The sequence below is a fragment of the Pithys albifrons genome, chromosome 18, assembly GCF_047495875.1.
Source record: "Pithys albifrons albifrons isolate INPA30051 chromosome 18, PitAlb_v1, whole genome shotgun sequence".
Lineage (NCBI taxonomy): Eukaryota > Metazoa > Chordata > Aves > Passeriformes > Thamnophilidae > Pithys > Pithys albifrons.
The window spans coordinates 10084132-10098631 of record NC_092475.1 but is presented as its reverse complement, the minus strand read 5'-3'; the positions used below and the strand labels follow the sequence as shown (position 1 = coordinate 10098631).

The 14500-nt window shown below is 42.8% G+C and overlaps 1 protein-coding gene across 1 annotated transcript in view; it reads left to right on the top strand.

Annotated features, from left to right (window-relative positions):
- TOP1 (DNA topoisomerase I) overlaps positions 1 to 14500 on the top strand; it is a 66377-nt gene that overhangs the window by 25498 nt on the left and 26379 nt on the right. Inside the window, exons 3-5 of the mRNA XM_071572751.1 lie at positions 3569 to 3671; positions 13244 to 13370; positions 13955 to 14010. Of these exons, the coding sequence (XP_071428852.1) occupies positions 3569 to 3671; positions 13244 to 13370; positions 13955 to 14010 (286 nt within the window). The remainder of the gene's footprint in view (positions 1 to 3568; positions 3672 to 13243; positions 13371 to 13954; positions 14011 to 14500) is intronic.

The following is a 14500-nucleotide window of genomic DNA, read 5'->3' as shown; positions in this document are numbered from 1 at the left end:
TCCTCGCCCAGTGATCATTAACCCCTGTCCCCACTGTAACCTTCATGCTGAGAGAGACTTTGCGTTTTCTGAAATGTCTAAATATCACACAAGCTTTTAGGGGTTTGACCTTTGCTCACAGTAGACAGTGGATTTTGCTGATGTTCTTGGACAAGTAGTAGTATTTTTCTCCTTGTTTAGTGTTAGAGGGAACAGACATGCTTAATGGAAGACACAAAAGGCAGGAAACAAGTCTGAACGTGTGATAATGTCAGACCTTTCTAGCTGATGTGAGGCTGGGCTTAGTCAACTGCTAATCAGCTGCAAGCTGGGAGAGAGTTACTGGAGGCTGGAAGATTCTTCTAGGAATCAATATGCTAAATATATCAAGGAAGATACATTACAGACCGGAGCACTTCCCGTTGATTGCCTCTGTGTTGATGAGGCTTGGCATGAGGTGGCCCTTTCCCAACTGGGTCCTCTGTTGTAGTTCAGTCACAGGTGATGCTGCACCAATCCCTGGGAGGTGGGTACAGAAACAGGACTGAAATGGCTAAACTTGTTTCATGTCAGCCACCAAGCAACCATCAGCTTGGAATCCTAAATAAAGCCAGTCTGGAACAGAGCATTTTTGTGTAGAATGCCAAAAAAAAAAAAAAAAGAATTCTCTCCTTTTTAATGAGCCTGTCTCCTGAATTTCATCCAGCTCCACCCTCAAAAAAAAAAGAGACTGAGGACATACATATGTCAGTTCAAGACTATTTAATAAAGTCTTTTGAAGTCTGCATTCTTAACCTACCTCATGGCATTGTGTCAGAAAGCAACACACTGGAGTCTGAATACTAGGCAAATACTCCAGAATAGTTTAATCCTTAGGAGACATGCCTGGGAGGTAGACCTCCATGGAAGTACTAAATTTGAAGTGTTGTACAGTGTGAGAGACACCAAATACCTTGACATCTTTTCCATTCTGTGTGCACAGCTTCCTGTTCCTCAGCTGCTGTGGCTGCCTTTGAGCCAGAACATTTCTGTGATACAAACACTCCTGCTAGAAAACCTTTGGTAGGCAGCAAAGGAAAACTGTCCCGTGACAAATCCTAGCAAGCAGAGCAAGTTTAACTGGCCAGGCGCTTCTTTTCCTGCATCATTTGTCTGGAAATACCAAATCATTGTAAGCAGAGCCAAGGATTGAGGAGGTAGATGTCTGATTCCCGCATTTCCAGGGTATAGCCCTGGAACTGCTTTGCAAGAGCAAATACTAATTTCAGCCGTAAACCTCAGTTGGAAGGGAATTTGGGGATCATGGTAAACTGTTCTGTTTTCTGCCTTTTTTTTTTTTTTGGTGAAGAGTCATCATGTGGCTCCAAGCTCTGAAGGGAATGGCACTGAGCACAGTCACACACGTTTTCCATCGACTGGTTGGTAGAAAAAAATTGATCCTGTGTCGGTATGTGCCTCCCTAAAAAGCGAGTGTGTTATCCAGTGGCTGTACATGGTTCTATGTATAGCACCCTGATGATTTCTCTCGCAATTTACCTATTCATCAAGTGTAAATAGCTGGCTGTTCACTGTGGGAATCAGTGAGTAAACTCTCTGTGGAATAAACCCCAGGCAGTTTGCAAACAGCCTGAGCTTCCAGCTACTGGCTGAACTGTAGAATCACAAGTGTGAAATGCACTGCAAAAACATTTTTGCCTGTGAAATGTGTGTTGTCCTGGTGGGAAGGAGGGTTTGGAGAAGTTGCTGCTCAGCGGTTCAGGGCGCGTGGGTGTCCAGTCCCTACACAGTGCCAGAGATGCTTGCAAACCCTCCCTGCTGTGGAAGAGATTCTGCTCTTTAGGTACTTGAAAACTCTTAGGTGCTTTATGCTGTAACACCAAATGTTGCACGTAACCTGCCACGTGCCTGTGTATCAAAATACAGCAAACTGAATCTTGTGCTTTAAATGTATACACTGTGTACACCAAAGCACTAAGAGGTGTCGCCCAGTTTAGGAGGATGGAGGAAAGGTGCAGAAGACAACTTGGAAGCTTGAATGTCAACACTGCTCTGTTGGTTTATGTTGTCTTACTGCAGGTGTCTGAAAGCATCACCTGAAGTTAGAGAAACACAGCCATGCTCTGTGGAAGTGTGACTGTGGATATGTTTCCACTAAAGCCATTTGAATGTTTAGAGGTTACAAGAGCTGCTGTCGCTTAAGGAAGAAAATGAGTTTGTGGGTAAAGAGTTGAAGACAGGAGGACGAGGCTTGTTCTTGGCTCTGTGGTGCATTTCCAGTGTGTCTGTGAAACTCACAAAATCCTTTTGTTGCAGTAGGACTAGGAGCTTTTTTAGAGGCAGGACATATTTTCAATTAATGAAGCATTAATACCTTACATCCAAGATACCTGGTGGAAATTCTGGTGCTGGTCTCTGAAAACAGTTGCCAAAGCCCCAGCACAGCCTTTCTGTGTCGCTTACTTAATTTTGGTTGCATTGAGAAGTATATTCAAAACAAAACCTGGGAGGAGTCTTTGGATATGCACACGTTCCTCCCACCATCGCATTGACCTTGACTGTACATGGCAGTGCCTCTTGAGGTGGGTTTGAGGTGCTAGTTTAGTCTCATCTCCTTTTTAATCTGCTTATAAAGAACACTGAAAGGCCTAAAAATACGTGTAAATGGGTTTATTTACAATTCAACTGTGTTGCCCTTTCTGTCCTGCATCGGTTTCCTTGGTGCTTTAAAGGACTTTATTGTACAGCACAGTTGTTACTGAGGATGGAAAATGTCACTCAGGGTGGAAACTGATGGCAATAAAATTACTGTGTTCATGCAGATTCACTTGAGTGCCAACTCCCATTTCTGACCTGTCACATAATCCGGGACCAGCCCTAACCTGTGTAGGTGGGTGACCACCAACACAACTCATTACAGCTGTCAGGTTGTGTTTTCTTCCTGGGCATGTTATCACAGGGAGGTGTCTCCTGCAGAAGAGAAGCAGGAGAGAATTCCGACTCCTCTTTTGCTTCACCCTTTCTTTTCATCTTCCCTCATTACTGCCTGCTTTCCTTGCTGTCTGCCTGTCATGTCATGTGCTGTCGCAAATAAGAATAAAATGGTTTTAATTCAGAGTGGGGAGAGAGGAGGGATAGTTCTTCTGGACTAAATACTTGTGGAAGTAGCAATCTAAATTCTGGGATTAGGCAGGCCTAACACTTCAGCTTTATGCTTTGTTCCTGTATCCTTGTCATGTGTTTACCATGAAATACTCACAGGCATAGGAAGCCAGGCTGCCCATCTGGCACGGAAGGTTGAACTTGCTGTAGCCATACCTGGTGAATGGAAGGGTTGCATTTCTTCAGGACTGTAAAGCATTTAAAGGTCGTTGAACTAAACACCATGCAAGTGCAGCTGTGTTGCCAAGATGAATGAACTTGTGCTGCAGGAACAACAAATCCACTTAGGACCTCTGAAACTGAGATTTTTGTTAAAAATTTTGAATCACAGAAATATTAGTATAGAGTGGGGCAAAACATAGAGGTTCACAAGGAAGGTGTGGAGATTTCCCCCAATTTAATTCATTTTGTTTTGTCTCTCTGCTTACAGATTCTCACAAACATAAAGATAAACACAAAGACCGAGAACACCGGCACAAAGAGCACAAGAAGGACAAGGAAAAAGACCGGGAGAAGTCCAAGCACAGTAATAGGTGAGGAAAAAGTCAGTGAAGTCCTTGTTGACTAAAACATCACTGCATGTGCAATTCTACAAGAATAATTCTGATAATAAATGAGTATGGAAATTGCTACATTTTGAGTGTGGTTTATATGAGTGTAGGTACTTTAAGCCTGATTTTTGTCATTGCCTGCATTTTCACGTGAGAGACTGAACCATTATATCTTGTAAACATGAGCTGATACTAATGTATAAAAGATTATTGTACCTTAGTGTTGTTAAAGGTGTTGAAAACTAGTTAAACCCCATGTTCCTGCAGAATGGTTGGGTTTGTTCATAATCTTTTGTATGTGATTTCAGTTGTTTGTCAGAAATGTGCACGTTTTACGTGTTGGTATAAACCCCAGTGCTTTAGCACAGGGAACCCCATGTGGCTACTGAGTCTGCTCAGAATTAGAGTGTGCAAAGATGATCCCCCAGAATGATGGTGATCTTCTTGGTCTGCCACCACATTGGCTGATCATCAACTCTGTGAGGTAGTGCATGAACTTGTGCTGGGTTAGAGGATGGATTTTTAAAGGATTGTGTGCTGTGTTGTCCAGTGTGATTTATACACTGAACTGCCACTATGTGGGGCAGGTGTTTGGTGCCAGTCCCTTGCTACGTCACCCACACAGAACAGAAACACTTAATTACTCCATGATGTCTCAAAGCTGTTGCGTTGGTGAATTCCATGGTCCAGTTGCTGCCCCAGCCCAGGCTGTGAATGCAGGAATCAGGGTGTGCAGGTCTGTGTGATGGTTTGCTGTGGAAGAGCATAAGGCAAGTCCATCACACACAGGATGATACTCAGAGAAGCTTTCCTTGTTACCACTTATGACACACAAGAGCCACAGAGCCTAAATTGCCACATTGCCACCAAAAGTTACAAAAATAGTCCCCAAGGGGTAAGTTTCTGGTGTGACCCTTGGTGAATGACAGATGGTGCCTGTGCTGTGGGCAAGTAAGTGTATTAACCAATTGCTGTGTAATGGTGACAACAATCAAAAAAGGAACAAAAAAATCTTGTGTTCACAATGGTTTCTATTAAAGAGAAGCTTGGAAAGGAGGAGAGAGTCTGTGCCGAGCAGTGGGTTTGTTTTGTTGGGGTCATACTTGATTTGAAGTTTCTGTGACCTTTTCAGAAGTTACACAAGCCTACTGTTCCACAGTGTGTCTAGTTGGGATTTTGGAAAATAAATGATTGATTGGGAGAAAAAACCTGGGTCAAATAACTTGCATTTATTGGTTTACACAAGAAGGATTGAATGCTTTGGACACATTCTTTGATCACACTTCTATATTACCTTTCTTTCTGGTTTTCATTTTCCTGATTGTCAGCCATGCACCCCAAAACTACTTGCCTGCTACACTTGAAAAACCATTCTCCTGCAGTCTTAGCAGAGTACATTCTTTTCTAAGGAGTAATGTAAGCACTATGTTTAATTTTCCTATTTCATTAATGATTTGAGTTCATTTGTGTAGGAGCTGGAAACGGTCAGTGTGTTTGTGACTGGAAGAACTAATTATGGTTTGTAACATGAAGCCGGTTTTGTAAACAAGAAATACCAACATAGTGGAAAGAAGATAGAATGGCTGTGATGTTTTGTGGGGTGTAGCTTGGGAGGTGATATATAATTGTGCTTTATCTGGAAGTTCTTCCTCCCTGCAGTGTTATCTTCCAATCCCTGTGAGAAAGGCATCGTGTTGTCTGGGTGCTGTGCCTGATGCTCCCAGTTGTTTTCAAGTCTCTACTAAAGTGTTCATTTGTCCTGTGAGCACATTATATGCTGTATCTTTGGGTTCCAAAACAGGGCACCCCTTAGAGGTGGCACAAGTGGGTGCATTCCTGTGCAGGGGTTTTGTTCAAGGTGTGTTTTTGGGGAGAGATCACATCTTGTTCTTTGCCCCTCAGGCCCCCACACACAGTGGGACTTCACTCCCTTGGCTGAGTGCACACTTTGCCAAGGTTTTCTGTCCTGTGTTTTCTGCCTTTCAAAACTGCCACCTTAAAAAGAAATGTATTATAGTGATGAATTGAAAGATTTGGTCTTGAAGGCGGTTCTCGGGGAAGATAATATACATGGACATAGAGGTGGCCCTCTGGATCACTCCAAAGTCTTCACTGCCCCATTCATGCATGGTCATGCAAAGGGTTACACAGCTGCTTGCTGTTTAAAACCATCTGTCTTTTAACACAAATGTCATAGAAATAATTGAAATTTAAACATTTCTTCTCTAAATCTTTTGATTCATCCTGTAGTGTCATCCTGTAAATCCATAAATGTAAGTTTTTTCTGAGGATCAGATTTTAAGTGACCATCATTTGGAGGGAAAAACCTGCTTGTTTGTCCTGAAGTTTCTCCTTTGACAGTGAAAAACAATTGGGAAAATGGCCATTAACCTGTTAGAAATTAAAGAAAAAATTCTCAAGGTAACAAGAATGTGGGTTTTTCCAATGGTTTTTACCTGTTTGGGAAATTTTGAAAGCACTTGATAAAAGGCTGTAAATTAATCTTTAGAAAAGTTTATCTCCAATTTTTAGAATTGCATGTAAATCTTCAAAAAACCCATTCTGTATTTCAGAAAAGCTGTTGTGTTATTGCAAAAGCTGTGCTGTATCTTTGGTACTTTTCAAGGAGATTGAATAGTGCTTTAGCAGAAATCCAAGCCATTGTTTTCTGGAAGAGTTGAATTTGTACCTCTGTGACATTTTATACGTGGTGTGTGAAGAGTCCTTGATTGCATTCTGAGAAACACAGTGCAGACTGCACAGTGATGAGCAGTGTGTGGTTGTGTTTGAAGCAGATCATTTTTATATCTGTCTGTAATACTTTGACAGTTTCATTTCCTGTCCTGTACTTAAAAAAAGGCTTTTAAAATAAAACCTGCATCAAGAAGGAAGAACAACTCCAATACAGGAGAATAAACGTTTCCTGTATCCAGACTTTGAAGGATCTAAACTGCCAAGATAAGTCTCCAGAATACCTAAAATAGACAATTTTGATTTCATATGACAGAAGTGTGTGGAATGGTATGTAGAACTTCTTAATTTTGGTTCTTGCTTTCCTCCTCTCCCACTCACAAGATGACACTTCTGTGTCTTAACCACTCATTTACAGCAGTAGTAAACTGGGAGAGAACATTTGTGTGCCTCAGATCTTCCCTGTCACCCCTCAAGGAAAGAAAATGAAAAGACCACTTAAGAAAAATCCATATCGGAGAATAAACCCAACTTTGCTTGATCCAGATTGCTTGATAGCAATGTGGGGTTTTTTGCTCCTTTTCTCAGCCCTGTACCTCCCAGTCTCCAAACAAAAATCTAACACATGTCCATTAAATATAAATGTGAGTGGTTAAAAAAATAAAATGAAACAAATCCCATGTGGCAATAGGTTTCTGATCGGTGAGAGCTGAGTGTTTCAGGCAAGTAGACTATGTAAGATAATGGAATAATGGGTCCTTTGAAGCCAAGACTTGCTAGGGATCAGGTTAGAAGTGTTGGCAGGAACAGGTCTCTGTCTGCCAGGTGTCCTGGGCCCTGAGCACGAGTGTGGGCTGCCAGGAGCCTGGGGAGAGCAGAGATGGCTGTGACAGGGAATGGGAGCGAGGAGGCTGCTCTCACAGCACTGATCTGTGCTGTCAGCAGGACAAGCATCAGAGCTGCAGGAAGAAAATCTTCTGTCAGATTGCATATTTCCTCCATTTACTAAATCTCTTGTGATCACAGCTTGAGCTGAACCGAGGCGTGGAGCACATAAGGGATTCACAGACTCGATCGTCACTGGCATCTTCCAAGATTTATGGTTTCGCCAGGAAAAACACAGATTCCAGCCATTTACTAGTCATGGATTAAGACAAATTTCAGTTCAGACTTCTTGCACACCTTCTCTGGTTTGTTGTGTTGTCCTGAACTGCTTGGAATGATGTGTTCTGGGGGCAGGAAGAAGCAGGGATACCTGACACAGGAGAAAAGGCAATTTTATAAAAAGACTTCAGCACCTGCTGTTCTCTAGTGTGGGTGGGTGTGTTTTTATACCCCATCTGAGTGCACAGTTCATCTTGATCAGCTTTCTAATGTGACACTGCTTTCCAATAGCAAAAAAATTTTGTTTATTAGTGTACTGGATTATCACACATCCATAGAAAGTGTGTGCTAAGCATGATCCTTGTCTCAATGTACAAAGATTGTTCTACTTTCTAAAATTTTTATCTGTTGATTAGTCCAGCTTTTTATCTGGTTCCTCTTGCTGAAGGCTTGATCTGTGAAAACTGATGGAAAGACTCCTTTCCACAGTAGGAAAAATGGTTTCAGTTTGTTTTGCTGTATTGCTGGAATCCCAGCAGAACCACTGGGGTTCACATCTTGATTCCCTCTAATACCATATGGATAACCCTCTAATAACATAAAATCCTGCAAGCCAGCTGAAAACCTGCCCTTTCCTGGGATGCTTCTGCTTTGGAAATGTTCCCTGCACAGGCAGCCCTTCCTTGGTGTGCGTTGGCCTGGATGTGATCCCAGGTTTCCATTAATACCGTGTTACGTCAGACGAGACATGGGCTGCGTAACCTGCGCTCTGTTCCCACTGTGTTTTTGGGTTTCACTAAAATCACAGCTCCCTGTTCCTTTACGCCTCAGTTGTGCTGCAGCAGCCCCTGAGCAGACACAGCTCCGCTCACAGTCGGCTCTGGCGCTCGCCAGTAGCAGATTCCCAGTCACCAGCTAATTACAGCTGAGAGAGGAAATAAGAGACACTTCAGATAAAACATCCTTCCCAGCTTGTGGTTTTGAAGCTGGAATGGAAAGGGCCTGGGAAGGGATTATTAACGTGCATAAATGGCACCTGAAGAATGCAGTGTTAAATTACTGCGAAGCTGTTGCAGCTTGGAGGAGGAAGCCGTGACTGCACATCTGCCATTCTTTGGAAACACTTTCCACTTGTGACTTTCCCATGTGATCGTGGCCTGAGCAGCTGCTGCCAGGTGCCTGGGCTCCCTTCCTCTCCCTCTCCTCCCTCCTGCAGGCACCCTCATTGGAAAATTGATCCGTGCTTACAAGGGAGATAGCTCTTCTGATGTGTTACTGCCTGTGCTTCAGCCTGAGCTCTCCACAGCCTTTGGATGTCCCTGTTCACACTAAATCTCCAAGTGGAAGGCAAAAGGATGGAGTGATTCAGGAGATGGGTTTCTGCTCACCTGGCCTTTGTCTGAACTGAGCCAATACTACACCACATCTGCAGATGATGTAATCCCTGCTTCTGCCTGTGTTAATATGATCTCCTGCTATACTTTGTTACCTTGAAAAAATCCAAACAGTGCAGGTTTGTCAGCATTAATCACCTTCAAGAGGTGTAAAACTCTTGAGTGCTGTTGCAGTGGTTCATCTCCAGTGGTCTGGGTGGCAAGGAAGATCTTACTTTGTTAGCAGGGCTTGGATTGAGCAGTTGTTATGATCCAGTTTTCCTCTTTTCGGGCTAACTTCCCCTGAAGCTTCCCTCTGTCTAACGGGGGGTTTGCTGTCCTGCTTGCATGACTCCAAGCTGGTTTGTTGGCAGAGAGGTATTTGCAAGAAAGGTAACAAAGGATCCACAGTGCCCTGAAAAATGAATTCAAGATAAAATTAGCAGTGTGCATGCAGTCTTGAGACCATTTTCCTTAGTTTCTTCAAAGAAAAGTGATTTTTTCCCTAGTTTTGAATTGCCCAGGAAGACAGATCTGTGATCTTTAAATTGTTCCTGGTCCCTCCTAATAATAGCTTTGGGGTTGTCTGGAAATAGCTTTCAGATAGAAGGCTAAAACTCCTTCTTCAGGGGAAGGATGGCATCCTGTTGTCTTCTCTTTTCCTTTGAGATTAGTGTGGTGGTTAAATCGTGTTCCTGGAGGCTCACATATGTATCTGAGCCAATGAAAGACCAAAGCAGCTCAGCTTGACTGAAGTCAATATCTGAGCAACTTGCTGTGGGAGAAAAAAGAAGTTAACTCTTCTCAGGATTGTTGCTCAAGGCCTTTATCAGCTTATTTTCAAGTGAGCTTTTCTGGGAGACGCAGATTTCCATCCCTCCACGGGAAGAGGAGCACAAGCCTTTCTTGATGCACAATGTCAAAGTTTGGGACCGAGTTGTTAAGGCAGAGCTGTGGTCCAGTGTCTCAAAACATGTAGGGTTGACAAGCTGGGCCAGTTTGAAATAAGGAAGAGAAATCTATGCTCTTTTTTAACACTGGGGCTAGTAGTACACAATCTCAGATTTCTATCTAGGGAATTTCTTCCAGTCATCAAGAGCAGCAGCAGTGGGACCTCAGGGCCGAGCCACCAGTGCTGATCTTTGGAAAATGAAGCTGCAGAGTGAAACTGGAGCCAGAGTTTCCTTGGGTTATCTGAGCCCACATTGCATGGGTGAGAAATTTACTGCTCACTGCAGAGCAAAGGGGAAGGATAGTCTTGTGATTAAAAAATAAAGCTAAAATAAAACCAACAGCTAAGACTAAGGAATCCAAACTTCTTGATTTTGGCTCTGGTGCTGAAAAATCTGAGCTTTAGATTAGATTATATGACAGCTTTTCAATAGTCACCACTTACCACTCTTTTTCAAGAGGGATTTAGTTGAGCATCTGTTTAAGCAGCCCTAAGTTTTGGAAGGTTTTAGCGCATTTTTTTATTCCAGCTGTAGTCTGTAAGCATTCAGCACACACAAAAATTGTCTCTGCTTATTAGGCCAATGTAATTTTCTTTCTGTTTCAGTCTTAGCTTTGCAGATGTAGATGGTCATCTATTAATTTGCTTTTAGTCATACTTTTTGTACATCCCAGGGCTCACATACTGAAAGGTAGAGCTTTTGGCTGCTAGTGCACAGTGCTTTGGAAGACTTAGAGTTAGTGATTGCAGTGTGTCCTGTGCTTTGAAGATGCAAATTAGTGTCTGAGTAAAACATGTTATTTCAGGTAGGATTTAAATATCAAATAAGAACGTGAAATAGAAAATAAACACAAGCAAACTTGCAAAGAACAAAATGGGTCTGAGCCTTGTGTGTATGTTTGTTGCTATTTTTCATGGATGTTAGAACCATAGAACAGTTTGGGTTGGAGGGGACTTAAAGCTCGTCTTGTTTTTCCCCTGCCGTAAGCAGGGACACCTTCCACTAGACCAGGTTGCTCAAAACCCTGTCCAGGGATGGGGCACCCACAGTTTGGATTGATAAATGAAGGTTGATTATTGGCATTGAATATTATTATTATAAATATTGATTTATATATATGAAAGTTGTGGTACCTCTTGAGTTGTCAAACATAAATCTTTGGTAAATGAGGTAATTGGCATACAGATACCAGTACAAAGATACTAAGTCAGCATTTCCACACCTTCACGAGTTTAAAAATTTCTGGTAGTGTGTGGCATTTGTGCTTTCAGTCAATGAATCTGGTTTCAGCAAAGGAAAATTAAATAGGTGTCCTGATATTGAAATGGTGATGAATAAACAGTGTACAGAAACCTGGATGACAGATCTGAGCAGGAGCAGCAGGCATGTCATGGATTTCCGAGATCAGTGTCAGGATGTTCTGTGTATGTACCCACATGTCCTGAGCACACTGTGCATAACACGATCTGCTGGGCAAGAATAGTCTGCAGTTGTTGAGTCTTTGCTCACAGGCAACATGTGGTGCTGTGTCTCTTATCTACAAGAATTTCTGGAGTGTCAGTTGCCTTTTGATGTTTGGATGTTCTGTCACGGTTTTGTATGACGAGATTGCTGCAGAGTTAAAATGAAACTGGTTTCTCTTCCTACTGATCTCTTAATGTGATACAGTATGTGAATATACTGGTTTCCTTCAGAGATGGATTTTCCTGCTTTAACTGCTTGGGCTTGGAAGGCTGGTGTGTATTTACTGGAGTAGGCTTATTCAATTTATTCAGTGTATGTTTATTGGAATGTTATTATTTAAGCTCTTCTCATCTTGAATTATTCAAACCTTTGGCAGGTTCAGGCCCATTCATCTACATTGAACTTCACTCTGCAGTTGCACAGCTGGATGTGGGTCGGTGTGTTTGTGACTGTGATTCCCTTGCTCTTAATCACACTCAGGCTTTACAGGAACTGGTTAATGTGGTGCTTCCTCTCTGCAGCCATTGAACATCCAGCCCTTTGCAGTCTGTTTTTTATGAGAGAAAGGAGTCTCAGAGAATATATGATTTTTAAAAATCATGCTCCTACCCAGCATTCCAGGCTTGCTGTTTTCCAGGGCTGTGTTCACCCAGGTTAGTTTGGCTTGTACTAATGTTGAAATAACTGAAACAAGGACACTGCCTCTTTCTATAAAGCTTTGTATTGCTTTTGTGTGGTCCTGAGGAGAAGCAGAGAACAGTAGTGATGGGGTCAAGTGCTGATGGGAGAGACTGAACAGCCAGTGAGAGGAAGGCAACTTGTTTCATGCCCATCCATGCGGATTTACACCATGCCTTTGGCTTGCTAAAGCCCAGGGGGACCTCAAGGAGTCGACACAACCTTGTAAGAGTGTGTATTGAAGGCCTGTAGAATTGCCAGGCTTGCTGCTTGGCATCCACACCACTGCTGCTCATCCCTGTGGCCAGTTCTTCACGTTTCTATCCTGAGTTTTCTGAGAGTGTTTCCTCACTTTCTGGCTCCAAGGGTCGAGGCGTTCTGTGAGAAACCTCATTTTCATTTAAAAACTGCCATGTATCTTTCTGGTTGACAAGAAAAGCTTGAAAATGGGATAAAAATTTACCCAGATGTCTCAAAAACAGAAGGGAGTAGAAATAGAATATTAATGCACATTGATTTTCTTCTTGGAAACATTTTCTCCTCTATTCTGACCAAAAGTTGTAGATATTTAAATTCTCAGTACTGTTATCAGTAACAATAGAGTAGTAGCAGAGCAGTTGTCACTTGGAAACACCTTTGATGGGTTCTTGCCGTGAGGATGGGGCTGCCCCAGCCAAGCAGGTCTGGGCTGGCCATGGTGGTGAGCAAAGCTGATAAGAGAGCTCCAGCTGAGGACTGCAGCATTATTCCTGCCTTTTCTGTTTGACTTTGCATAAACACAAGGACATCACATATCCTGTTTGCTCCGGTTTTCCCATCTGTTTGGGAATAATAGAGATCAGCGGTTTTCTCTTCAAGTTCCTACAATGACAAACTGTTGTCTGAGCAAAAGCTGACATGGGCACTGACGGGACTGGCGGCTCTATTCCAGTGACCTTTTACAGGGAGTAGCAAAAAGAGGGAAAGCAGAGACAGTGAGAATTCAACCTAAATGTGTTGAGCTTTAAGTGTAACAGCTGTGGGTTTCCTGAGCAACCCAGGTTGATGGGGGTTTTCCTGAAATGGAGGCTTGGCAGCTGTGTTTCTGCAGTGTGTTCCCCCACTGTTCTTCTTCCTCCCAAGGAGAATGGGTGAAGAGTGACAGGAGACTGGTGGATCTTCCTGTTAAGGTGATCCCTTATTCTGTAGGGTTTGTAATCATCAAAACCCGTGACTCTTTACACTAAAAATTGTCTGTATTAGTCAAATCTCCTTGTGTTCCCCTCTGCAAACATGCTCTCTTGTCTTGCAGTGAGCACAAAGATTCCTCGGAAAAGAAACACAAAGACAAGGAGAAAACCAAACACAAAGATGGCAGCTCAGAGAAACACAAAGACAAACACAAAGATAAAGACAAGGAGAAGAGAAAGGAAGAGAAGGTGGGTGTCTCCTGTGGGAGAGACAAGAGGATGGGTCTGCTTTAGGCTGCTGAGTGGTACAAACTCGGTGGGTTAGGTGTAGCTTATACTTCCTAGTTTTTATCAACCTGGAGAGAATTATCCCAAAACTAACCCAGACCCTGGTTTTGTGGAGTGCTAGATACAGACTCGTCAGGGCTTTATCTTCAGGTATTGTGAATGGAAACAGTTCCACAGTTGAACTGTGTCCACTGGCTCCACATTTTTTCCCCCGTTGCTTTTCCACTTCGTCAATCTTGGGTTCAGAGACAAGGGAGAAAAATCTGTTAGATTACATTCAGTCCACGCAAGAACAAACTTATATACTTAACTCCAATCTGCTGAAGAAACTGGAGGGCCATAAAGTACTGGATTGACTAAAACTTGCAGAAAATGTTGCATTCTTTGTCTGTCCTTGTAGGTCACAAAGGGCTACAGGGGATGAATACAATCACAGTGCCCCTTGGTTCTTTCTGCACATTAAATACCCTGCCTGTGTTGTATGCTGGAAAAACATGAAGTGTTCTGGGCAATGCTAATCAGCTCCTACTATTTATGTTTTTCAGATGAAAGCTGCTGGTGATGTGAAAATAAAGAAGGAAAAGGAAAATGGTTTCTCCAGGTAAGAAATTAGGTCCATGATCTGAAAAAAGCTGCAGTTTGCCTTTTCTTAGTGCTCAGTGTTTGACTCCTCTCTCTTCGTCTTGGGAAAAAAATTGAACACTTTTAATCCCTTCAGAAAGTGTGTTCTTCTCAATTATGTGACTTGGTAGATCTACTCACCCAATAACTGGAGGTGGGAGATGTGGGATACCTGGTGTCTGCCTGCACATCCTGGGTTTGTCTGAGTATTAAGGGGTTGAATTCTGCCAAGACCATCAGACTCAGCTATTATGGGGATATTGGTAGCTGGATTTGAAAGAATTTCTGGTAAATTTGGACTTAAACCCTGCAGGCAGTCTGCTGGAGACAGGGCCTAGTAAAGCCAGTCCAGATTGCCTCTCTGCTGCACAAGTGCCTTGTAAAGCCTTTGCAGAGGAGTGATGAGTAAGGACGATGCATATGTAAAATCAGAATTACCTCAGGAAATGCACAGGTGTCCTACTCTAGTA